Here is a 27,759-nt window from a genome sequence, read left to right as displayed (position 1 = left end):
GATCTTTGACAGATCACTTTTACAGTTTTTAATGGTATGGTATTCTTACATTTTTTCCATATTTTTTCCATCTCACAAAGAAGTTTTTTTCCTCAAAGTCGTTTTTTTTGTTTTTAGCAATTTGGCATTTTCTAACATATTTTACTGTCATCATTACTGACATACTTTTTTGATTACGATTTATTTAGAAAATTGTTTTGCCAGAGTACAATACAATAAACAATAAACAAAGGTTAATGGAATATATACAATTACACAGGGGTTAGTAGTAAAATAGAAATAAAGAATGCAAAATGCAAAGTGTCTAAAAGTGTTTGTGTGAATGTCTGTGAACAGAATTTGCAGTCTTGGTAGATATGGTCTGATTATTGTTGGTTATTATAATGAGATAAATTAGTGTGATTTGACTCCTGTCACTGTGTGTTTTGCTGTTTCTGTCCATATGAATAAAGCAGCAACAGGCCGATCAGTGTGTTGTTGGTGACGCAACCTGAGGAGGACCTAAACACAACCCCACATAACCCCACACAACACGCTGCTGCATTCATCCCTTAGGGAAGGACGCCAGCTTAAACGTCTGTTTGCTTGACAGAAAACCTCTTCTCTGTGAGTACAACCTGTTTCTTGCTTTTATATTTGAGCCAGCGTTTAAAAATATCACATACAGCGCCTGTTTGGGTTCGTTTGTTTAATTCAACCGCAAAGTGGCGTTTATTGGAGAAAAACACGGTGAAAACAGCTAAGTTGTAGCAGAAACAACCAAAAATGTTTATGTTGTTGTTGTTGTTGTTGTTGTTGTTGTTGTAAATTAGCTTAGATTTTTGTCGCTGCTAGCTTGACACCTTGTTAGCTGGCACGAGACGCAGCTAAAGGTTTGACCAACGTTTATTCTCGTGTTGTTCATTAACGCTGCTCAAATACGAATGAAGTATGACGTTTCTGATAACTCCGTGCCATGAAATAGGCTGAGCTAGTATCCTAAAGTGGAATAATTTCGTATTTTTCGTTCCCTGTGAGCGGCGAGGGAACATATTTTATGGGAACACGCATTTTTTACAAACCGCTAAACAGGCTGAGGGAAGGCTGTGAAGAAAACCCATGTAGAGATGTCATCATCCTCTTTAATCCATGCTCACACCTTTGACTTTTACTTCCAACTGAAAAAATGGATGAGATTATTATGCAAACAGAAAAAATAATGGCAAGTCAATTGAAATGACAGGATTATGCTGCTAAAATGACTGCTGGGATGGAAAAGGAAAATAGAACGAGAAATGCTATTTTAAGCTCTTTCTATGTGTATAAAATTGCATCTTGGAGCCTAAAATACCAGAATATACTGTATCAACAGGTTTTTTGTCTGTGCAATAGTATGAATTGAAGTATAAGTAGATACTATAAGAGAAACTGAGTCTATGTTGAAGTTTATCCAGAATAAATTAATCAATTTTCAATAACAGCTGAGAAATTTGTCTCTATCAACTTAATCTCTGAAATACCTGAATATAGTTGCATCAACAGTTTTTTTGTCTGTGCAATAGTATGAATTGAAGTAGAAGTAGATCATATAAGAGAGTCAATGTTATATACAATAGTATGATTGAAATATAAGTAGATCATATAAGAAAAGCTGCGTCTATGTTAAGGTTTGTCCACTGTAAATTAATCACTTCTCAATAACTGCCAAGAAATTAGCCTCAAGCAGCTACTCATTTAATCTGTAATTATCAGACTATAGTGGCATCAACCAGTCCTTTGTTTTATCTGTTTAATATTTACTATTGAAGCATAAGTAGCTCATATGCGAGAACCTGAATCCATAGTGGAGTTTGTCTACTATAAATCACTCAAACTGATTAATTTACAGTGGATAAACTTCAACATAGACTCAGCTTCTCTTATAGTATCTACTTAAATTTCAATTCATACCATTGCACAGACAAAAAAAACCCATTGACGCAACTATATTCTGGTATTTTAGGCTCCAAGATGCAATTTTATAAATACAGAAAGATCTTAAATTTGCATTTCTCATTTTACTTTCCTTATTAGATGTTGCGCGTTTTCAATTTTAACCACTTTTTCCATCCCAGTAGTCAATAATCAATAAACAAGATTCACCTCGATCAAGTACCTGTAGCTTCAGATTCTGTTTTAAGGCAAAAAGGACGGACGCAAGTTGATTTAACATTGTAAGTCTGCTTGGGTTATATATTTCAACTTCAGCAAGGTAATGAGTGAAATAAGTGACTGAGTGTCGTTTTTTTCTGTGCTGCTACTTCACAGCTCCTCTGTGTGTTGAGAAAGCCTGCATCATGTCTAAAGGTACCGTGGTTCTGGCCTACAGCGGTGGATTGGACACGTCCTGCATCCTGGTGTGGCTCAAGGAGCAGGGCTACGATGTCATCGCATATTTGGTAAGGTTTCCGGACAACTGTGTGCACAGCAGCTCGACAGGTGGCTTCGTTTGTCCAAACCACCTGCTTTCGCACATCATGTTTTGCAGTTTGCAAGGGTTAGCTTGTTGTCACTTGTCATAAGAACTGTCTGTGAGCTGTTCTTATAAAACCTGTCAGAGCCACAGAACTGGTTATCCAGCAACCACGGGATTTGACTTCATAATGCCAGCGCAAATCTCACTGGATTTACTTTTCACCCTGTGGCCAGTCAGAAGTGCACAGCAGGCACATTTTCGTGTTGTCTAACTTCATTCGGTGGTTCTGTGGGTCAGTGTAGGGGGATGGGTGATCGTCTATAGTTCACTGCTGAGGCCCACGTGGGGCAGCTGTCCAAATCTTTTTGGCTTTTGCTCTGATCCAGTGCAACGGCTCGTGAAATTACAAAATAACAAAGTGAATACAGAACCGAGAAGCAGGCAGAAACGGCATGTTTTTCACAAGTTATTTGTGCAAAATACAAGTTTTGTTTAGTGTATTTTAATATAAAGGACATTGGTGCCATGCAGTTGTACTGTTATGAATTACAGAATTTGTGTAACACTGAGATTAAAATGATAATCTGCCAGAATATCAGAAGCATTCTTAAATATTAGAACTGCGTATATGCCAGTTGTGTTTATTAGATGAGTTTTTTAGAAAAATGTTCCCTTGGTCAGCTCAGGAGATCTGGCAGCCAGCCTCTTCATGCCCTAAAGTGGTGTTCATGCTTGATTTCAGCTGTGACGGAGTTGTTACATCTCCTCTACGGATGTGATCTGAATGACAAGATGGTGGATTGTTGGAATTAACACTTGCGCTGACATGCGCCTGTGTGTCGACGCATTTATTTCTACAGAAGTGTTCAAACCTAACGTCGGTTTGTGTCGTGTTGGTGTAGCTTCTGTCGTAGATTTTGAATTGCGTCACTTTGACGTGCAATTAAATGTGTCTCTCCAGGCCAACATTGGACAAGATGAAGATTTTGAAGCAGCCCGGAAAAAAGCAGAAAGCCTCGGTGCAAAGAAGGTGGGAGACAATGAAATGTGGCATTGCTTTGGATGAATATGAGACATTTTTTTTCCTAAAAATGCTTTAAGATTCATATTTTTATTCATATTTGCTCTTGATTTGTTCCCCAGGTGTGATATCACAGCGTCATAGCTCATAAATGTAGGGCTTTTTGCCAGAACTCCCCCCAAGCAGCTGGATACACCAATAAATAACTGCTTTTAAAAGGATGATGATAAAGCTCTGTCCTAAAGCAAATTTTCAAATCGTACTGTAATGAAGTAGATTGTTTATTCTTATTCTTGAATGAAAAGTGTTCTTTTCCTTCATCTCACAAAGCCTTTTTGTAGTAAACAGTTATTTTCCTTGATGGGAAATCTAAATAATTTAATATTTATCACAGTGGAAAGCTACAGAGATTAATTGAATCAAATATGTAACACAAAACCCTCTTCTATTCCCCTGCCTCTGTTCCTTTTCAGGTTTTCATTGAAGATCTGCGCTCACAGTTTGTGGAGAACTTCATCTGGCCTGCAGTCCAGGCCAATGCTGTGTATGAGGACCGATACCTGATGGGCACTGCGGTAGCACGGCCCTGCATCGCCCGTCGTCAGGTCGAGATCGCCCGCCGGGAGGGTGCCCAGTTTGTATCCCACGGTGCCACTGGAAAGGTAAATCGGATACACGTCAGTACAGCTACAAGCTGTGGGAGAAAAATGACTGTATTCAGGCACCTGGATAAAACAAAATTGTTCATATTTTTCTTTGTGCTAAAACTAGGATAGAAATGCAGGTGTCAGGGCAATGAAATTAAACTGTACACCAGTTTTCTTTTCTGAAACTTAGCCCTACATATACTGGTTATAAGCAATGTGACTGATCCACTTGGGCATCCCAAGCAGCATGTTCTAAACACAAACTGCTTAACTAGGTTGTGATAAACTTTCTTCAATCAAACTCCAGCAGTAAATTAAATAAGCAACCCTTCCCTAAAGTCATTTATGTCCTCTCTCATTTAGAAACTGTAATTTTCTTCCATTCAGTCATTGATTCATTGAAAAAAGTAGAAGTTTCTTGTGATGCTAACGTTTCTATTGCTTGACTTTTCTTCCCACTGCATGAATCACCAGCTAAACTAAATGATTCCCTACACCTCAAATTAAAATTTAAATGTGCTTTTGCACTTTGGAGCCCTGCAGGATGTCTGTCTGATGAGCATGAGTGGGTATAAGTAAAAAAATAACTTAATTAGCCTGAGTTCTGCACAGACTTTCATGCAGAGTCACGTTGCACCTTTGTTACATTTTGAGGGACTCACTACCACGTCTTAACATGTCTGCTTGATGTGTGCGTGATCTGTTGACTGCGTCCAGTATTTTGCTTTATCTAATATTTACAGCATTTATAGAATGTTTTTTAAGTGGAAGAATGTAAAAGTTTTCTTTCCTCTTTTGTAAAGTCAAAAAGTATCTGAACTATTCTTGAAAATAACAAGACAGAGTTTATCCAGTTGTTTCAAATGTGATCTTAAAGGGGACATATTATGCAAATCTCACTTTGTGAAAGTTTTCTTATAGTAGTGTGTGTTGCAGTAGCTCATTATGAGGTTCGAATTTGAAAACTGTCCGTTTCCTCCCTGCGCCGGGCAGTCTCGTGCAAAGTGACCAGGCTCATGGCACTGGTAGCAGCCGTCTGGAGAGCGGCGGCAGCGGCGCCGGTCGGCTCCCTGCTCTTGGCTAGTGGTGGCCGGCGGCTGGCTGCCGGAGCATCTCTCCTGCTAGCGGCTGCTGCGGCGTCGGCTTCGCCGCCTGTGGCGGCCCACCGTTTCGTCAAGGGGCAGCGGGTTCTTGGTGTGGTGGAGCTTTCAGGGATTACGGGATTCCGCTGCATCCTGATTTCCCTTCACATTTTGTTTCTCTTTCCACAAAGTTATCTGCTATTAGAGTGAAAACATCTATGATTGGCTAAAATCTGCCATCAAGGACTAGATTTTGTAAACCCTAAAAACAAGAGGATGCACAGGAGTTAAGTTTCCTCTTAGATCACTTGAATCACAATATACTTAAAAGTCAATGAACTTCTACTATTCCTTCTACAGATGCATTGCAGTCCAGATGCTCTGGGTGGTTTAATTGGACTTTGGTGTGTTTTAAGTCACTCGCAGTGTGATGCTCCATACAACGACATCAAATCCATATGACATTGCTAAAAAGAATCTGTGCTGCTACTATCAAAACACTGTGGAGGACAACAGTTCATGGACAGATTCCAAAATAAATTGTCTGCTATAAGGAAATCAGCTATGTAGTCACTGATGCGTTTGTTGTTACCACAGCAACCAATGTTCGTAGGCTGATGTCTTGACATGGAAATCCAATCTGATCCCTTCCAGTAACAGTGTCGACAGTCTGTCCTAATGATCAGATTTTAGAAACAAATCAGATTTGCCTGCAGGGAAATCAGATTTGTTATTTAAACTACTTTCTTATACTTTAAATGGGCAAACATTCAAATAATGGGTTAGCAATTTGTACAGACAGCAGTGACACATCACCTTTAAAGATAATTTATACAATTTATTATGCATCCACTGTAACAGAGGAGCATAAAAATTAGTTTTAAGTTGTGTTTATGTCTACCTGATGACTGTAAGTATTTATATTTGCTCTCATCTTGCTGTATTTTTGGTCTCTATCAGCTCCTAAGAGAAATACATATAGTCACAACTGCTGCCTGCTGCAGCTGAAAATGATGAAAGTGGTGACAAGTTGTGTGCTGCACCGCTCAACAAGGAGTTGAAACTCACAATGAAAGTCAGTAACAGACGAGTGGAGCTGAAGAGTCAGGTGATAAAGATGTGTACAGTGAGTTTGCAACTCAATTAAAAGTAGTCGTTATGACAATAGTTATGATTGCATCCAAGATAAACAATATATTTTTAAACAGTTTTTGTATTAAATAGTTATTCTCTTGTTTTATTTCCACTTCAAATTTATGAACTAGAGACTGCCTACTCGTTGGTTGAAATGCCCCAACCGTATTTCACCTATAGATGGAGACAAACACCACTTCATGAAGTAAACCATCTACAGCTGTGGCTTCTTTATGAGCGGAATTTAGAAAATGTAGTTCCCTTCCAGCTGTTTTTGGTAGAAACACAGATGGAGTACTGTACAGGAAATTTTAGGAGCAGCCAGTTGGGCAGGACGTGGCCTTGACAGGTCAATAAAAAAATGCAAACATTGGTGCTTTACCCTCAGTAAATGCTACAGCTGAATGGTTTAGCAAGCATTACCTTAATTGTTTGACAGCAAAATAATCTGCAAATGTTTTAGTATCTGATTGGAGCCATTTTTAAGCTTTCGATGATAGATCTTTGGATTTTGAAAAGCAAAACATGTCAACTCTTAGAAATAACAAATGGGGCTTTTCACATTTTTTTTAACTTTATTGAGCAAATATAGATAATAATATGAACTAATAATAAAAATACTTGTTAGTTGCAGCCTCCCTGTGCATACTTTCAGTTCATGTTACTGATTTTAAACTGTTAAATGTTGTACTTTTCAGGGAAATGACCAAATACGGTTTGAGTTGACGTGCTACGCCCTCTACCCTGAGGTCATGGTCAGTCTACTGTTTCATTTTTTGCAACCGTACGGTGAATCAGAGATGTAGAATCTTAGATTTTTGTCAATATCATATATGTCAATATTTTCCACCTCATTTTGGATGATTGCTGTTGCTGATACCAATATGTGCACACACACCCTTTTTACCATGTATTTTGCCTACTCTTATCGTTATGACTCACTGGCAAACACAAGTATATAATGCAATGCAAATGTTAAGTACACATTCACTGGACAAAATAAGAAAACTACTTCAGTTTATTTGAAAAATATGGCATATTTCCAACATTGCACTGACAAATTTACCCTGCCAGTTATTTCCCATCAGTGTTCGTTCAAGTAGTGCCAATATTTTACTTTGAAACCATTTTTGGGCCAATACCAATGAAGATGCAGATATCATCAACGATAGAATGATGTTGATGCAGCTGAGACAAATCTCTCTCTCTGGCCTGTGTTGTTCAGATTATTGCGCCATGGAGGATCCCTGAGTTTTACAATCGCTTCCGGGGGAGAACAGACCTGATGGAATATGCACAGGTAACTCCATCAACACATTCTTATATTCACATTCCATATTTTCATTACTTATGAGTCCGTCAACTATGTGGAAATGCTGAGTCACAATACGATGGGCAATAAAATGACAAACATCCCTATGAAAATCTGCCAGCAGAAGAAGTTCTGTCTTAAATTGAATAATGATGTTTAAATTTATCACTGATAAGCATTTAAGTTAATTTAAGCATACAATTTGGAAATTTGACAAATCCCAGAATTCGAGATGTTGTCTCAGAAGCATTTCAAGACAAAAGAAAAGTAGTGTCTGCATTTCAACACAAATATCTCTAATAGATTTTATATTGTAAAGCTGTCCTCTTTTGTTTATTTTATTGATTTGGTTCCCACTCACTGAAAGCATTTCTCTAACGATTTTATGTCTGTATTTTGCTGTAAATGGATCATTTCTGTATCTATCTTTGCCATGTGTTTTGACTAAATATCAAAATATTTTCACAAATCCCTTTACAAATATGTATTGAGTTTAGACACATATAATAAAGAATCCAATTTTGTTTATTATTATATCGCTGCTTTTTTCTGCAGTGTAAATTCACACTTATTCTTACACTGGACATTAACTATTGTCAGATTAAAGCACTCAGACCACACACATATTCCCTGGCTGTGTGTTTTTATTCAACACAGTCCCTTCCAATGGTGGTCCTGACCAGTATTTCCCACTAGAGGGTGGTCATGATGTTTTTGTCAACACCTCTCACTCACTGGTTTGGGGTGAACTTGTGGAATCACGCAATCTTTAAACACTAAACTTTTCCTTTAAACCAAATAGTCTTTGTTTGTTGGTTGTTTTTACCATTTTCATCCTGGAATCATGAAAACAAAAGCAGTGTGGAGAAGTAGACATATTTTGGTCACACAGCACGCTAAAAGCCAGCTGCTTGACGTAGCTTTCTTGGTTTCTTGCATTAAGAACTTTCTCAGCAGGCAAGTTTAACTCTTAGTAAAAGTCTTTCTTGTGACTCTTAGTTGCAGTTCATTTTCAGACAGACAGTGTGTAAAATAACAACTGTTTTCTCTGTCTAACTGTAGAAACATGGCATCCCAGTGCCCGTCACTCCTCAAGCACCTTGGAGCATGGATGCCAATCTGATGCATATAAGGTGGGTAGGAATCTTTCATTCTTATTTCAGAGTCTTATTCTTTTGAGTCAGAAATAAATAGAATGTAATTCTCTAAACTATATTCCTGTACAGCTATGAGTCTGGCATCCTGGAGAACCCCAAGGTAAGTTTTCAATGTTGCATCAATGTCCACAAAAAAGAGACAAGTGCCATACCAGTGACATCATCTCTTCATAAAATAGCACAAGTTAAATACCAGGAAAGTCACTAGTCCCAGCTATTTGTCTTAAATTATTTTGTACAATTGTATGTTCACTGACAGTGCTGGTTGTCATCAGGGTTTATTTGTTACTTTAATCACTGACAACTCTTTTCAAGATCCTGTAAAAATAAGATTGGGTGAAGAGGCAACAGTTTGCACAGGTGTAATCAGATGTGCATCTGAGAGTGCATCTCACATTTGATGCCATTTTCAGATTAGTAATTGTTCTTAACATGTGAAACTGAACCTTGCCCTCCTTTCAAGCACACACTTTGCTTGCTGTGAAGAGACAAATACTTAACTTTTTGCACAGTTAAATGCATCACACACTTAGAGTGACACAGCAGCGAGTCCACTCATCTTTCTGCTGACTGTGCCAGCTCCATCTGACACAACACGACTCACTCTCTCACAGTGCCACGGCTGAGACGAGTTTGATCTCTGCATGGGTTGGAGGTCAGTGCAGTACATACAGGTTGCCCCCAGTGACCCCCAAAGCTCCCATCCCTTGGTCGCTGTGTCTGTGTCTGTGTCTCTCTTCACCCGGGGTCCTCGCCGGGCCCTGGGAAGAGCCTGGGACACACAGACACTGACTTGTCGTCAGCAACGCTTCGACTAATTCCCGATTTCATGGGAGCCTGGGAGGGGGAAGGGTTAGGGCGTTGCACCCAGCTGGGGCCTCCTGAGTTCCAGCCCCAACTCCTCGGGACCTCATTGTTCCACTGGTTGCGCCGCCGCAGGCTGCGACGTGGGAGGGGAGCCATTTCATCATGACACCGTGACACCAAAATGTCACCAGTAACAGTAAAGTACAAAGACAGTGCGCCAGACAGATGAGTCCCCAATGCACGGGGTGTCATAAGGAGGCGAGGCGTCCCGCACTGCTGGAGTGGAGATGCAGGGGCAGGGCCACTGTAACTCACAGACCTCTATCTCTCACTCTCTTTCTCTGTCCCTTTCCCACCCCTCCGCTGCCTCTTTAGTGGTCGTCCTGTGGAGAAATGTTTTGAAAAGAATGAGATGAACCAGCTCAATAGCATAGCGATGCATCATGTTAGTATTGTGTAACTGATTTCATTCAGGGGGTTTTGTGTTGGACCATTTACTCCAATATTGAATCAATTAATGGCATGAAATACAATGAAATATTTATGGTTCAGAGATCTAAAGTGGTAAAAGGATTTGAATACATTACCCCGGGAACAAAATGATGTTTTGAACTTTGAAAGAGCTGTAATAATTTAGTAATTTTCAGTAGTCACAACCTTTTAACTCCTCTGGCAATTGGACTTTTCCCAAGGTTGTTTGTTAATTAAGGTCGAGGTTTACATCGCAACACTAACATCAAAGCATAATCTTTAGATTTAACGCTAATTTAAATGCTTTTTTTTTAAAACCAGCAGTGAATACAAATGCAAATTTAACTCCAAAAATAGCCAACAAAGTCAATTTCTCCCCCACATGCTCAAACTGACATGTCAGATTCTGATCCACCTCAAAGGTCATCTGATAGAAGTCACCTTGTTCTAAGTATCTCCTCTGTGTATCAGCCTCTCTCTCTCCTCCAGTTACTGCCCTAAAGGCTTAGGCCGGACCTCAACTATTCAAGTGCCCCGACTCCCCCCACCTGTAGTACAATGGTCCCTCTTTGCTCAACGCCGTCATATTAGGAAATGTCCAAATGGTCGCTCATATGTTCTCCTGTAGATAAGAGTCAACAGAGTTCAGGTTACTCTGTGATTAACACTATATCCTTCCTGATAACCCCTAACCATGTAGCCTGTACCACAATGGCCTGGAGACCTTTTTCATTTACTCATCTCCATCTGGGAGCGTTAGCCTATGTGAAGACATGCTCTCAGGGCAACTTCAGCTAGCTGTTGGCATATCTATCCAGTCACATTTATTGCTATTGGCATGGAAGTCATAACTGCATAAACGTAGTGGTTGTTATAAAGTCGCTTTTCATTCAGATATTACACATTGAAAAAGTCATACCTTTAAGGTCTTTGCTTCTTTTTGACCGATAATGCACAACTGCATGTACTGGATGTACAGGATTTTCTTACATGATTTGCATTGTATTAATCCAAACAATTAGGCGATAAAACAATAAAATCAACAATAAAGTCTTCCTCGATTGAATGTTGCCAATTGTCCTATACAATAATGCATGCTGTAGTTGTGATATAATGTCAAATACTGTCAGAGAAGATTGTAAGTACTGTATATCAACCACTAGTTGGCATTAACTGGTCAGTTTTTTGTTACTACCTAGTATTTCCAATGTTGTAGCATTCTTCCAATATGATTAACACTATGTCAATTGTTGGATGTGTCCACATCCTCCAGTTTCCTCACTCTCTCCACTCTCTTCGTCCGTCCACACATGAGCAGTCAGAGCCCACCCTGAGGCAGCCTGACACTCGTCCTGAGTCATTAAAACATCACTTCAGTCTTAATTATAGCCTCTGTCAGTGAGTTTCTTCGGGCCCACTTTGTTCTTTGATCAGGGAGCCGACGGGCCACCGCTCGTGTTGACCGGGAGTAAAGGAGCGAAACGGCAAAGCTCAGCTCACCTAGAGGAAATGAAAACTTGTTTGCTGCTGGTCGCATGGCCTCCTGGAAAAGATGGATGGTCAGAAGGCTGCCTGTAGGGCTAGGAAGTGGGCTCATAGGTGTATGTATACATGTGAATGTGTGCTTTGAAGCAAAGAGGTCAGCGTTTGTCATGTGCCCTCACTGCCCTCAGGTCTCATTAGTCTGACCTGTAATACTTAGTGAGGGCTCACTGCGTCTACCTCAGCACCACCGTAGCTTTAGCTTTATAGAGAACTGCCTGCTGCCCTCATTAAATTCAGCTGAGGGTCCAACATTAACCAAAACATCCCGTTTGTTAAGAATATAAATATCTCTCCATCGCATCCTGTGCATATTGTTTTATACTTGGCTCAATTTGCCGTGTTTGCATTTTAAAGAGAAGGACAGACTTGAAACGTGGTGATTTAAGCATCATTTCCAAACCGCTGCGCCAAAGATGTTTTTACCATCCTCTTCTGTTCAACTCTCCTTTTTCTCCTCCTCCTCCTCCTACCCCCTTCCTTCTGCCTCCTGCCACCTCTACGTCTTCTGGCCCCTCTGGCTTTGATTGAAAACCAATGAGGCAACTAATAAGTGGAAAGATAGAAATTTACTTGCTTTAAGTTCATGCGTCAGCCTCCTTCTTTGCTGTATGGGCCACGTTTAGCACAACAATATCGCAGAAGCAAAGACTGCCAAAGGAGCTGCTCTGTGCTACATGATGGTGCGCTTCACGCCCCATTTCCCACCAATACCCCCAGGCCCCCCTGTCTTCTCTATCTCTACCTTTTCCTCTCTTTCAGTGCCACGGCTTTGGGACAGGTCCACCTGCAGGGGGTTTGAATTGAAATGCATTGATCTCTCGCTCACTGGAAACAACCTTATTCCCTTACATTTCCTTTTTTCCCCCCTTTGTATCCAGTAGTGTATAAGTTTGAGCTTTCCTTGTTGCAGCATGCATGAGGTTTTAGACATTGCTGAATTTTGTAGTGTTTTTAATTGATTGTTGTGGCCTTTCTTTAAGCTTTTACCATTTTTTAGTCAAAGAAGACACCAATACAGGGAGTAAAATTAACATTTTAAACTGAGAAAGTTAGTTTATTTTCAAACCAAATTGGATTTAATTCACGTATAATCAGTAAAATAAAGGTTCATACTTTTATAGTTTTCCTGTAAGTTGGCAACCTGCCACATATAAATATTGTTTCAGCTAATGGCTCTTATATTCTACACTGTGTTTTTACTTGAAGGTTGAAAAGACAGCCAGAAAATGCATTCCTCCTTCAAAGAGTAGGCATCAAAAGGCTTTTTAGGGTAGTCATTTTGTCCCTCTCCTGTTCGCTCTCATTTGGCATCTTTCAGGGCACTGAGGCAGAAAATAAAGGAGAGGGAGTCGGGCGCCTTCCCAGTCAATTTTGGTGTTTAGTTAAAAGGAAGGAAAGTGATTGCGCTGCTCGTTTTCTCCTCACTGACAGGCGGCAAGCGGATGCCGATTAGTTATTGTATGATGATTTAGAGTCTGGTAAAGCTTTCCATTTAAATGCACCCAGTAGTTATTTTGCATAGTCCCCCTGCAATTTGCCTCAGCTCAGGAGACATTGGCCATCGTCTTGGCCTAATGCTGTGTAATTGTTGGAGGGGCACATCACTGGGCGGACACGTCAGGACTGCCACGCTCTTTTAGGTCCCAGCCACGACTTACTGAAATCACTCCCGGCTCCCACCGACTGGAAAAACTACAAATGTCTGTCACTCAGGACAACTTTAGTGAATTTAGGGTGTGGGCTTGAAGGCTTTGTTGTAGGAAAATTCTTCATTTGAAAATAAATCAGAAGGGAAACGTCACTCAGGAAATCAAAGCTGAAAAACTGGAAGATGAGAAGTCAGCTAAAGAACTGCAGACACATGATGGAGTGGGCCAATGTGAGAGTTTCACAGACAGGCAGAATAAGACTGAAGACTTACTGTTGCTCAAATAGGTTCTGTCATAGTATCAGGTGTTTTTTTGTCTTGTCAAGTGTTCATTCTCAGGGATGTGAGTCATTTCTTTCTTTTGCCCTTTTCCTCTTTTTCTCACTCCGTCCTGCTTTTCCCCGCCTTCCCCTGTGGTGAAGGGCCACATGGAGAAAATGAAACCAAATAGAGGAGAAAAATGGAACATTGATTTTTTTTTTTTGTCTTCACTCGACTCGTGATGTTTTCAGGTTTCTTCTTTTTCACGCATCAGTCTCTCCGTTCTTCTGCCCGCCATGTCTCAGGTTGTCCGTTATCACCTCACACAATAGTCCTCTCATTTTGTTTCTTTGATGAGGTCTCAGAAGGTCCAAGTTATTCATTGAGGGGAACAAAGTGTTTGAAATGGCCACAGTGAGTCTGTGATTTTGTGTGTTTTGCAGAGCCATGCTCCTGCTGACCTCTACCTGATGACCAAGAACCCAGAAGATTCTCCCAATGAACCGGATGTACTGGAGATAGCGTTCAAAAATGGTTGGTGTGTTGTGTCACCTGTTGATAACGTCAAAACCTCTAAAGATTAATGTTTGATATAGATGTAAGAATGCCTAAGCTATCAAAAAAACTGAAATAGTTGTCTCGAATTTCAGAAATGACCAGTTTCATTTGACCTTATGCATTAGATTTAATGAAAATTCAGTCAAATTCATCTACGTTCACATGATATACAACATTAATACTCAGCAATTAATTTCCACTTAAATTGAAATGAAATTGAAAATGTAAGCCATGTGATTATTCTCCTCTGTCATATTAGCGAAATGGATTTTGCATTAGTCTTTTAAAATATGTAAACAGTCCTTTGCACTATGCTTGAATCATGTCAGGATCTTCTTCTGTTATTTTCTTTTCATTTTTTGCAATTTGTATATTTTTAGACATATTCTAGCATAGACAAGCAGGTAATATTGGAAAAGAGAGCAGGGGAAAGACATGCAGTCCAGGTTTGGTTTTCCAGCAGGGGACTCACTGTTTAAGTGATTTGCACCCATGTGGTCTTTGCTGTTTGTTTGCCCCCAAATTGTGTCGAGATTTTCGATGTCAAACAGTATTTTCACCATAAACTGAAAATCCCAAACCTTTCTTTTTGAAGTCCTTCGCCCATAAAACGCCAATGCATTTTGCTGCTTACTCACATGAGAGGAAAGTTACTGACTGATATCAGTTCTGAGCCTCTATAGTTCATGTGTTGTTGTCCATCTTTACTCACTCCTGACTCCGTGCCTTTTCCTATTACTTAACAGTGAGGGTATTAGCCGCAGGCCTACAGCTCTGAGGCTGACCCGGCTGCACTTTATCACCACTTCTGACCACCCAGATTTATCCTAAACCCCTTCACAGCATTACTTGGTCCAAAGCTGCCATGTTTGGCCTGGGGGCAAACTCACAGGCCGGAAGCATTAACTCCAGCTAATACACCAAACCCTGAGGGGCCAGAAAAAAACGCTCATTAGATATATGGCGACGAGCGACAGACTGAATGGTAGAAAGTGTCACATGTTTGTGCAAAGAGAAAATGGCAAGACACATCCAGGCCTGAGGCAAAGAGCACAGATGTCCCTTCAAGCCTGGTCACTGGTGGAGGCTGAAGTACAAGAACATCAATCAGATAAGAGATGCTAGATTCTCTGGGCTTTATGAGCTGTGAATGTAATTAAAGTGGAGTTCAGAAGATTTGGTAGGAAATTTTGCAGTCGCTAACGATGGCAAAAGTGTTTTTAGAACGTGCAAATTGAAATGGCTCTCAAGTCTTAATGGAACTGCAGCAAAACAGTGTTGGGATCTCACTTTACCAGTTTCCCAAAGAAATGTTTAACTGTGAAACAAGTTGGTTGGTGTCAGGGGATGAGATGTGCTTTTGTAAAACAGTGATGCACTAGTGAAGCCTAGTCTGGTTTCGCGGGTTCTTTGCGGCCCTGCGCTCCATTTTCACACATATTCTCAGTGCCTTTATTGAGCGCCCTATGACAAAAGCTGTTTTAGTTGTCCACACAAAGGCCCAAGCCTACTCCTCCCTCTGAGCACAAGATCAGCACAAGAATGTTTCATTTCATTCCCCCTCCCACCTTTTCATCCCTGCCTTTCTCACCAAAGTTTTCTCACTGATTAAAAAAGAATATTTAACGACAGGAACCTTTTCCCCCGTCAAACGCTCTATTCCCCATTCCTCTCCCTTTTTTTAAGAAAAAAATTTCATCCCTCCCTCCTTTCATGCCAAAGAAGTGAGGAGGAAAAAGAGACAGAGAGGAAAAATGTAAAGCAGTAATTTTTCCTACAACTGTGTCTGCGCTCCCATTGTCTGCACTGTTAGGGTGCAAAAAACTGAAGAAAGGGATCATGAGTAGAAAAAGAGCCCTTTAGTGAATGATAGAACCCGCAACATGGAGAGAGCGAGGAGAAAGAGAGCGCAGGGACGAAAGGCCAGCCTTTACACTCCCACGTTCAGACACTCAGTTAATTTATTTGAACTTTTAATCTAATTATTAGATATCTGGGAGGGGCGTAGTTTTAAGAATGCACTATCCTTACTGCCCTCTCCTGCTCTGGGAGGTACTTTTTTCTCCCAGAAATTTAGTCCTGGTGGCTTCCATGGGAGCCACCGGGATTCCCGCGATATGAGAATGGAGCGTCAACAAAGCCCTTGTCTAAAAAAATTTGTCAAGTCCCTCACATGTCATTCCTATTAAGGCTTTGTAAACGCTGGCTGAGAGGCGACCAGAAGTGCTGGTCTTCTCTTCAAAACTGCTTGACTGACAACTGCAAGCATGCTTAAGTATGTATGGAGCTCAACACTGGAGGGACGGAGAGTACAGCAGATTTCTTCTCATTTCCTCCTTGTGCAGTCTTTAATAGGATATATTCCTGTCTCTCACACACACACTCCTTTTCACCCGTGTCTCTGTTTGTTTCCTCGCCTCCACCTTTGGCCCGTGTTCCGTATTGAAGGCCATGAATAAGCAGGTCCGTGACATTGATGGATGTGCACTTGGTTTAAGTGGCTTCGCAGAGGAAGCGTGCGGACTGAGCGTGGGTGTCTTTTTAAAAGAGAAATCCTCAGTATGTTGGAGATAGATGAGTGATGGATCTGCAGGTGGTTTTGTCTCCTGCACATGCGCATGCACACACAAGCACTCAGTGGCGCAAAGAAAATCTCAGCGCTAAAGAGAGTTTGGGTAACAAAGCTGCGTGTGTAATTGAATTAGGTAAAGGCCTGCCCACAATTTCACAGCTTTCAAATCAGCAGAGCCTTTGAATTTATTAGCCCTTCTCACCAGCTCCTTTTGTGAAGGTTTTCACTTTTAGTTGACGACTATTGATTTCACTGACTGATAATGAGTGCTTGTCAGCAGATTGTATCAACTCTTTGCTATTGTTTGCCATTTCAATCAGTTGAAATTGATCTTTTCATTAGTGTTTGCATTTTTGTTGTTGTTATTGATTAACTAGGCTGTGCAAAAGTTACATTTTTATATTGTTCCTTGTGTTCTGTGTTGATTGTTTTTTCTCATCTTGTTCAAAATCACTTTTGTTTTTGTCCTAATAGAACAAAAAACGATCCAATATGTTTTAGGATGAGTAGAGAAGAATTTAATTCACTTCAATGGCTATTGGCTTTCCTCCTGTTGTTGTAATACACATAATTTTAGTTCATTTGAAAATGATTAACATGCCTCTTATGAAAAGAAAATGTTACATCAGTTACTGTTTAGTTTGTTGAATCTCAAACATAAAACGGCAAAGTAAATTGTGACATTGCTTCATTTTAAAGCAATCAAACATTACCAGAGAATGGATCACAAATACATTTTAAATAATCTAAATAAAAGCTTAAAAATCACCACTAATCACTACTTATTGTGTTATCTGTATGTATGGTATTCCTTTAGGAGTGCCTGTCAGGGTGACCAATGTGAAGGAAAACAAATCTGAAGACACTCCACTGGATATCTTCTCATACCTCAATGAGATTGGGTAAGCATTTTTCGCTTTATTTAAAAAAAAAGTTACCCTCACTTGTTCCTTGTTAAACTTGATAAATGCAGTAAAAGTAAGTCTCTCTATCAGAATAGTGTGTAAGTGTTCCCAGAGGTAGAGCAGTGGTTAAGTTCACCACCTCTGGAATGATGAGTGTTTGTCGCTGTTGGCCTGGGATCGAATACCACCAGTTTTTACTCCCGTGTCTCCTCCGCTCTTGCTTCCCTCTCTGCTTTCCAACTGTCAAAATAAATGAAAAGTACTAAAGGTGAGCCTGCCGATAGCACAGAAGAATCTATTTTCCTTTGCTGCTTTTGAGTTTTGAGCATGATGTTGAGCATGAGGATTTTTTTTCCTCAAGTTATTTTTAAGGGGAATTGTTGTTAACTTTAGACATTAACCTCAGATCTGTTTAACTTAGTGCTGCTTCTTTATAACGTGTAATTTAGAATTAATTAGCACAAACTATCACAAAAATTGGTGTTGAATGAATTGTTAGGTGAATCTGAATTTTTTTCTGCTTTTCTATAAAAAATATGGGAGAAGAGATAATCAAAGAGCCTATTTAAAGACGAAAATCTGACTATCGATGAAAATGTGGAAATATTTTGAGGAGAAACATTATTCTTTTTTTAAAATTTTAGTATTGGTGCATGGTTTATAAATTTACTCTCAGCAAGTCTAATCGCTCAGAAAAAAACTATGCCCATCACCGTGATGCATGACAACAGCTCAACGAAGATTAAGAGGTCTCTTAATTTCAGAAATAAACAACAAAAAATGTAAATGTATGCGTCTACATGGGGGTATGGTTGATATGCATCATGTCAAGATCTTCTTGATCAAGATCTTCAAGTATATTTCTAGTTACTTAATAAGTGATCACATCATACAGTAGAATATGTCACAACAACTTTAGCACTCTAATGCATTTGAAAAATAAAACGTTTTGCTCAAAGGAAAGCTGTAAAGAAGGCACTTACACACAGGATTGACACCAGTTCAAAATTAAGGACCAGTTTGATGCATGTAGTATTAAATGAGGTTCCTTTGTAGCAGCCTGCTGTCATTTGCATTCCATTTATTAAGGTAAACATGGTGAGCAACAGGTTCTGTAGGAATCGCACTTTTGCAGTCTAATAACATTGGCAGTTTAATCTGAACACAATAAAGCTACATTTTTTTATGCTGATTTAGACATATCTACTGACTGAGGAATATTTATTTAAGTAGTTTATTTAGATTTTAAGCATAATTCTATTGTCACCAAAGTAACAGCACATTGACTTTGCGTTGTGAATAGATGTCCAGGAGACACGTCTGTTCCTCACACAAAGTCTAACATGTATTTTCCACCAACAAGTCACTTTGTGTTGCTTCATTTAGATGAACTCTCGCCTGAGTGTTCTGCACTGTGCACTAAAACACCTCGCAGATATGCATTGTTTCTGAAAGTCACAAAATTAAAAAAAATGTCAGAGCAATGCTTGAACTGGTAACTGAGCTGCCATGATACGAAGGCCCTTAATCTAAACCACCTCTTGCTGGTTAAACTAATAAAGTGTTCAAATAATGTATGAGTGCGTCCAGTGAACCTGTCTTTGTCTCTTAGAGGAAAGCATGGAGTGGGCCGGATTGACATCGTAGAGAACCGTTTCATCGGCATGAAGTCCCGAGGTAAAATTAAAAATTGTTGTTTGTTTTGTCTGTCTTGGTTATGACATTTTCTCCATTTGTGCCAAATTAGTCTGACAGGCATCTTCAGATATACACTGTAAATGAAGTGAGACAGATATATTTGCACTTGCACTAAAATACCTCTCAATATTTTAATTTTGCAGCCGTTCAAAAGCCTTCCTTTCAGTAGCCAGGGCTTTCATGCAATTTGCAGTTATTTTACATGAGTGCTTTTTTGTCACACTTGCTGTTCTGCTTCCATAAAAGTGGGCTGGATGGCAAAGGCGCTCTCCTCAAGAGAAAATGTTTTCCTCTGGTTCACCTGGAATCATAGGCACTGAAGTTACTTCCATTCACTTATGCATGCACACACATACAGAAAACACACACACTGTGAATAAGAAAAAGGTGCACATGCTCCACTGGATACACACAAACACACAGTCGATCACATATCTGCACACGGGGGTGTTTTTTGTCTCTTTATCTTTGGCATCAACAGGCAACTTGAAAAGCTCCTTTGTTAGCGCTCTACATGTGTTGTCGCAGTAAACATACAAAGCCAGTGTGCTGTCCTGGCCTTGCGTGACGCACTCACATGGACATACACACACTCCTCTTCCCCCACGACACTATGTGCTATGATTGGCAAATTGACTGGCCAGCAGACTGTGGCTGTGGCGCAACTTGGCAGGTAGAAATTGGAAAATGGGAAGCCCACTTTTCTCTTCCCTCGACTGAACAAAAGATCAAAGCTGTTTCCTCCACTGAAGCAATAGGAAGAGGTGGAGCACAAGGTGCCCAAGTGGTTGAATAACTACCATTGAGTGGACACGTTGGTCTCCTCTGGAATGGCAGTTGTGCCATCACAATAGATGACGGGAGGGATCGAATGGGAGGACGTGTCATACTTATTTGTGCTGGGTCATATTTATTTGTGTGGGGTCACAGAGGCGGAGGGGATTGAAATGGTTTGTCAAGAATGTTGTCACTGCGCTACAAAGCATTCAACAACCCGTGTTCCCGACAAACATTTCCCACCTGTCACAGTGCTGTCGGGCCTCTGACCTGTGCGCCGGTGATGGCCTCAGTAGAGCTGCATCTATCAAAAGCAGCCTCATCTTCTGATGAACACGCTGCTTCTTGTCAACTGCTGCCAAACTCCACTAAAATAGTCATCACAAGCGTCTTAAATATATTTACTTGTTTATTTTTATCAGCTGAAATTATTTCCAGAAATGTTCCACGACTAATAGCAAAGTGTTTCATATTCAAATCTACTCATTGTATTTTCTGAGCCATCTTAAGGTATTTATCTGTATTTATTTACATGTGTTGCCTGTTTATTCTGCATCATTAGAGGGAATCTGCTTAAGAAGAATTAATTCTGGTCCTGAATGCCTGCAGGCCTGCAGCAGGGTTAGCATACCTGCAGTAACTGTGTAAAAGATTAAAACCTCATAAACCACTGAGGGTTTTGTCTCTTTAAGCCCGGCTAAACTGCCACTGTTGGAGCTCAAGCAGATAGCGTTTCATTGTTTGCTTCTCTCAGTTAAGCTAGCTCTCTTTTGCAGCGCTTAAGCCCAGTTGAGTTGGAGGGCAGTTTTAAGTTATTTATCTGATAGAGCCACCGGAAATGTCCCTACGTGCCCTCTTTGGCCCTGGATCATCAAAAAGCCACAAGCCATTCTAGCTCAGGTGGAAACCTTTTCAGGCTTTAGACAATTAGCAGCATCACTAAGCTTTGTTTTTGCCCGCCAGCACAAAGTAAATGCTTCTCCTTTTTCAGATCAGGGCCGGTGTTTGAGGTCGCACGGATTTGACTTCCGCTGCTCGCCAGATTGGAAAAGATGAAATAGCATTTATCTGTTAAATCTCAGGAAAGAGTTTTGGAGTCTGAAGCACACCAGACAAACTGTGAGGTTTAGCAGTCTGGTGTTGGCTGCAGTGAAAAGTCTCTTTGGCAGCTTGGCAGCCGGGCTCGAATCAAAAAAGGTGCACCTAGCATTCAAATTGACAGATGATGTGAGGAACCATGTGTTGAATAGGGAAACAGCACTTACCGTTTCTCCAAATTTCAGCTCTCACAAAAATGGTTGTCATTGATAAAGCTCCCTTCTTCTATTGTCAGATCTGTCTCGTAGCAGTTTTCCCTGCCCTCCTTTTGTTTTAGCTGACATTTAAGTGACAGCTTCATTTCTCCTGTCATCTACCTCATCTTTTCTTCCTTCACCCCTCCCTCCCTGTCCAGAGGGGGTAAATTGCAGGGTATGCAGAGCCCTGGTCCAGACACCAGGCTGGCAGGGGCCTCCTACCCTGTCATTTACCCAGGACAGACTCATCCATGTTTTGTGAGTGCCGTGAAGGCCTGTCTGTCAGACGGCTGATGGCTAATAGAGCCGTTTGCTTGTAGTTAGTTCAGATGAAGCAGGCTTGTCATTTCATCTCCAGTGGATGTTGTTCAAAGATTATGATGCCACAGGTTACTGTAAAATAAAAAGATGTATTGGAGGAACTAATGTACTAACCCAGTTTTTGTGCAGCATGTCTTACTCTGATTAAATTTTCCTTTGTTGGGTTTTCAAAAAGGTGTTGGACCATATAAAATCATGTAAAAAAACAAGATAGATTAAATTCAGTTCTCTGAGATCTGTCATCTCCAGTTTAAACTTCTGCTGTGGTGTTAATTTACTTAATGTTGATTTCTTTTTGCTGTGTTTTTTCAGGAATATATGAAACCCCAGGAGGCACAGTTCTGCTGAACGCCCATTTAGACATCGAGACCTTTACCATGGACAAAGAGGTGCGGAGGATCAAGCAGGGACTTGGTATCCGGTTCTCTGAACTTGTCTACAATGGTGAGCGCTTGTTACACTTTTGCTTTAGAGAGAACTAACCGTGCCACATGTGTCCATACGCCCCTGTACTTTCAGTACGTCTTCATGTGTGCGCGAGCTTTTCTTGGCTCAGGTATCTTAATCCTCCCTTCTGCTCCATCTCCAGTCCCCTGCACCTTCATCCACATAATAGGATCAGTGCCATTACAGACTGACTAATAGGCCGCTTCAGTTATACCCTCCAGAGACGGGAAGCAAACACACACACACACACACACACACACACACACACACACACACACACACACACACACACACACACACACACACACACACACACACACACACACAAAGGTGCTACCTTCAGAAGCAGGGCAGAGATTAAACCCATTGTGGGTTTAAATCATTAATAACTCTGCAGATAGCAGACGGCTAGCAGCGGGGCTTATGTTAACAACCCACCTGTCCTGCATCTTTTTACTGCACTGTTCACACAGTTTTTTTTAGAAAAGAAGTCGCAGCAGTTTAGAGTAGCACAGCAGGAATTTGACAAGTGGAAAGAAAACAACTGATTGGTGGTCAATAAATTAAAATTCATTAAATGGCATTTTGAAATCTTTTGGTTTCACTTCATAATAATCATGTACATTAAAGTAAATGTTTATCTAAAACGAGCAAGCAATAATTTCAGGACAGCACTATCAGAGCAAATATGTAATTGTTTTCAGAACAAATGGACAAAATGATCAATTCTCATTCACTTATACAGAGACACGTTAGTGACTCATAGACACAACTGACATACAGATCAAAATATAATCTAGCCGTGGCCTGTGCAATTGTCCTGGCCGTCACCTTGTGCCAATTTCCAAGGAGTGAAAGCAGGGAAGGATTGTGTCTTTGAGCATGGCCAGACGATGAGGTGGAGGTCAGCCGCTGATGAGATGAGGACCCCTGCTGAGTGGGGCGTGCCTGACCTCTGAACGTATAGACACATCCCTCACCCATCTGTCTCAGAGACTGATGGTCCAGGTTGGCAAAATGGGGGGAAGAAAAGAAAGAGATGCATGAAGTTTACCTGGGACTGAAATTAGACCAAAAGCACAGAAATCTCATATCTCACAAAAGAGCCTTGGAGCTGGCATGATGAAGTCAGAAATAACACAGACAGACAGATGTTATTTCCCAGAGTTAAATTCTGTTGTTACAGCAGCTGTGTATTTAACAACAAAGGGATAGACAACAACATGACAACACAGAATATTAGATCAGGTATAAAGACCTAATATTCTGTGTTGTCTTGTTGCTGTTCTCTTCACGTTGTCTAAAATGAAAAGAAAAAAGCTTCTAAGACAGCCAGAATACACAAACATACTGTGGCAACTTATTCAAGATGCTTGGAACAAGTGACCTGCCAGGTGTCTTGAAAAACTGTGTGTAGTTTTAGATCAGTATATGTCAGATAATACCAAATATTAATTTTAGTTAGGTTTGCATAAAATGTATTGATATGTAAAAGCTCTTTGTGAAATTATTTGTATAGATACTAATTGGTGAGTTAAACTGTCAACATATATGCACTTTTTAATTCGTAATAAAAGCAGACACACGAGTTTTTTTTCTCTTTTATGTTTAAATAGTGAAATAAAACGCTTTGAAACCTGAAATCTTGACTTCAAACAAGCTCTACTGTTTGTTTCAGGTTTCTGGGACAGTCCAGAGTGTGATTTTGTGCGACACTGCATCGCCAAGTCTCAGGAGAACGTGGAGGGCAAAGTGCAGCTGTCCGTCTTCAAGGGTCAGGTTTACATCCTGGGGCGAGAGTCGCCCAAATCTCTGTACAATGAAGAGTTGGTCAGGTAAGCAGAGAAAAAAATAAAACCTGTGTGAGTGTGGCGATAAAACAGAAGCCGCCGTGTGTCAGTGGATCAAAGCTGGGCTTGTTCTGACTTGACAGCTGTGTGCGGCTGCTCTGGGCACAGTGCTGCTATTCCACATGTTCACCAGTCGGCCTGTCGTCAGGCCAGCTTGCCCAAGTTCTCTGATGACCTCCACATCGGCATACTAAGCCGACCCTGTACACAAAGACATCAGAGGAGTGTCAAACTCAGTTCCTGCAGGGCAGCCCCCGACCCTAACCCCACCACCACACCCCCGTGGCCTCTTAGCTGTGGTAACAGTGGGTTTGTTCAGGAGGATGACCCCCGATGCCCTCTGGGCAGGCTCAGCACTGACCAAAGTAAAAACCCCTCCATATGGCTCTCCATCTCCACTTAAGTCACACACACTCCAGTTGTACCCTAGAGTCAGAGAGCTAATGGTGTTTTCAGCCAGAGGAGAGAGGTGATTTCACTGGGCTTTTAAGAGGAAAGTAGCGGGGTGTCATGCTAGTTAAGCAGGTCAGAAAGAGGGAGACAAAAAATATGCCTCACACAGTCAGCCATTCAGTTCCTTAGACTGGTTTGGCAAGTGAAAAGCCAGATAAAAATCAATACGGTGAGTGTATATTCTGTCTTCTGAGTCCGTGGGAAGGAAAGCAAAAAAAAGATCATACTGTACTCAGACAGGGAACTCATTCAGCTCTTTAATCCTTATTGTTTTTTTATGATTTTTGTGAATAATATTCTGTTTTCAGTTCAACATTTTAACTCTGTCAACCTCCAACAAAAAATAAATTCCAACTCAATACTCTTTAAAAGCAGCAAATCACTAAAAACATTCACATTTTCTTATTTCAACACCTGTCCTTGAAGAGACACTTTCTTAGCTGGAACCTCACATCTGTGTGACAGAGTGTTGTGTTGCAGCAACACGAAGTCCTCGGGGTCTCTGCCAGATGGGCTCAGTGGTTCCTCATAAAGTGGCTCGTTCGAAACATGTAAGAATAATACTGTCACAAATCGGTCTCGAGTGCAGTCACACACACAGTGAGTCACAACTTTATAACACACCCATGGGCTTAGAGCGCTCAGTTGTTTGTGTCTGGGGAGTGTTCTGTTTAATATAAGGCAAAGACTGAAAAACTAAAGCCTAAAATGAACTCCGGACTACATATTACTTCACCCAGTTTTGCATGCAGGCACAGTTTCCTAAGTCTTTTTGTTGACCGAACCTGATCACTACTGAGCTCTCAGGCCGATGCAAAAATGAATATTTAAGAATAATGAAGACAGTGTTATTATTTTGTTTTCATAAGAAACATACATTTATTCTCAGTTCCTCAAGTTTTCCTCAGTTTTTGTAAAAGCTGAGTTGTAAATAAAGATATGTCTGGTAGTGGGGTCTAATTTTACATTTTTTTTTATTAATACCTTTTTTATTAATTCGATTAATACCTTTGTTTGTCTGCTTCAGCACATAGAGAAAAGAAATGTGTGGAAAGACAGCAGTGAAATGACTGACAATCGAATCTGGGACTCACTATCTGTGTATTAACAGTGAAATTTATGGAATGTTTTATAAAGAAAAATAAGTGAAACTACAAATACTAGCCAATTAAAAACATTTAAATGAATCAGTAGAATTTAACTGTAATTCAAGGCAGCTTTCAACTGTCCATTGTCTAATGAAATGCACAAAATGCCCCAATAATAACGTAAAAATGTTGCTAAAATGTATATCAGAATCAATATTTTTACACTATGCTTCATAATATCTATAAGAAAACTGCTTATTAAAACATTTCAAAAGGTGGCAAAGGCTCATAAGTGTATCAGTCGGATAATCCACTGTTGTAAAATTGCTATTCTTTTGTTAAAATGCTTGTCATGTATTATCTTAACTTTGACATACACATGTACCTGTCGCTGATACACCTGGAGGCAGCGCACACTTTCTTCGCACCACATGAAAACCCGCCACAATCACACACATACACACACAGACCAGATTAGGCATGAAACCCCCGCTGACATCCTGTTGGCTCTCGGCGGGCAACAGTAAACGGCGTCATTAACACAGTGGTAATACAGCCCGTCACCGCACCCATCTGAGACAGAAATGTCACCCTCCTCGCTCTCGGCTGGCTCCGCTCTCAATTAGACTGCAGGGTTTCTTCAAGGAATACACAATCGCATGCTCGCACACACACAAAAAAGTGCCATATTCTTTGTGGCCACTCATTCATAATGGTGTTCAGGTGCCGGGCAGGGAGCCTTGTATTGAGAGTTGATGATTTAGTTGTCGGCCTTTCTTTTTATAGTGTTTATCCTATCATTTGTTGGCAATTTCCTCTTTTGCTAAGTGCTTTTGAAGAATGAGTGCAGGCTGTACATTGGGAGTTGGGGGTGTCACAGGGAGGAGAGAACTCGGTAAGAGAGTGTATTAAACACTGCAGGTAGAAACTGCTGTAATTACACAGCACACGGGCACTCTTTGTGAGGCACTCGCACACACTGAGGCGAGATGTCTATACAACAAGCAGCCTCGACAACATCGAACATGCACCGGCACAAGTTTTATATTCTTTTTTTTTTCCAGAAGAAGTGGATAAACTAGAAGACAAACACCAGATTACAGAATCATCCCGACACTTAGCTCACAGTTGATATAATGGGATTGTTTTTAAATGGGTTATGCGCATCTTTTGTGCGTTTGTGTACACGAGCGTGTTTTCATTCTCCTGTATTGATTCAACGTCATTCAGGACAAGCAGTGCTAAAGAAGAGCATTCAGAGGAGGATCGATGAGAGCCTTATTTCAAAAGAGCAGATTATCAATGATCCAGTTAGCCCAGTAGTTGAATATGTTGTGCGTCTCTTGTGTTTGCTGCGATGATGCCAAACATTTCAATTGGTTGGTTGCCAGAATATGCTGTAGCTTTTCCTCAAACCTCAAATTTGAAGATTAGTCACCTAATTCTTTTTCTCTCTCCAGCATGGATGTGCAGGGCAACTACGACCCTTGTGATGCCTCTGGATTCATCAGGATTAATGCTGTCAGGTTAGCAGCTCTTGAATCATAAGAATAAACGCCAACAACTTCACAAAATTAAGTTATAAGTGGCTACTACTTATCCATCTTATTGTTTTTCCTCTGCAGGTTAAGAGAGCACCACCGTTTGCAGGGTTTCTCCGGCACCAAGAAGTGATCGTTCCAGTCATGTGAACCATCTTCCTTTCTTCCCTCCTCACTCCACTGTATCCTAGAGAGTAACTGATTTAAAGTTTGTGCCTCCATTGTGCACCTGTTGCCTTATTGTCTAGTGTTAGTTGTATAAGCAGGATCAGGATATCTAACACACTTGAAAGCACACTAGACTCTTAGTGTAGAAATATTTTATAGGTGGTGAAAAGAGGAGGAAGAAAACATATGACATCACGTCTGAATAAAGTCCACAGATACGTCTAAAATACTCTGTGGATGAATGCTTGACACAGTCATGTTGGTCAATAATATGAATTGTTTGTTATGGAAATAAAAAGGAGAGAATTGTATTTTTTCTTCCTCATCTTTTTAATTATTATTGATGGATTTTCATCAGTTTATATGCAAACACTATTGAGATGTGCATCGGATGTTGTCAGTATGAATTTGTTTAATAGTTCCAGTCTTTGGCAGGCAGCCTATTTATTAATGCCTGCCTGTTTAACTCTTGGGACCGCTGCCCTGAGGACACTGTATCATATTTACAATATGCAGATGAAGCAGGAGGTTTGGCACAGGACAAAGTGAACACGGTGGCTCACTGGT

General features: G+C 40.6%; 1 protein-coding gene across 1 annotated transcript; it reads left to right on the top strand.

Moving 5' to 3' along the window:
• Nucleotides 1-463: 463 nt before the first annotated feature.
• Nucleotides 464-27,503, top strand: ass1 (argininosuccinate synthase 1). The gene is made up of 15 exons (XM_022197980.2): nucleotides 464-606; nucleotides 2,287-2,417; nucleotides 3,396-3,464; nucleotides 3,929-4,117; nucleotides 7,017-7,073; nucleotides 7,544-7,618; nucleotides 8,693-8,763; nucleotides 8,857-8,887; nucleotides 13,963-14,053; nucleotides 17,467-17,551; nucleotides 19,167-19,231; nucleotides 21,958-22,089; nucleotides 23,771-23,927; nucleotides 26,944-27,009; nucleotides 27,109-27,503. Exons 2-15 carry the CDS (start codon nucleotides 2,316-2,318, stop codon nucleotides 27,155-27,157), a joined length of 1,239 nt encoding a protein of 412 aa, XP_022053672.1. The 5' UTR covers nucleotides 464-606; nucleotides 2,287-2,315; the 3' UTR covers nucleotides 27,158-27,503.
• Nucleotides 27,504-27,759: the final 256 nt, after the last annotated feature.

The sequence above is a fragment of the Acanthochromis polyacanthus genome, chromosome 18 (genome assembly GCF_021347895.1).
Source record: "Acanthochromis polyacanthus isolate Apoly-LR-REF ecotype Palm Island chromosome 18, KAUST_Apoly_ChrSc, whole genome shotgun sequence".
In the NCBI taxonomy this organism is placed as follows: domain Eukaryota; kingdom Metazoa; phylum Chordata; class Actinopteri; family Pomacentridae; genus Acanthochromis; species Acanthochromis polyacanthus.
The sequence above is the reverse complement of the archived record's forward strand: the minus strand, read 5'-3'. Positions and strand labels throughout refer to the sequence as shown.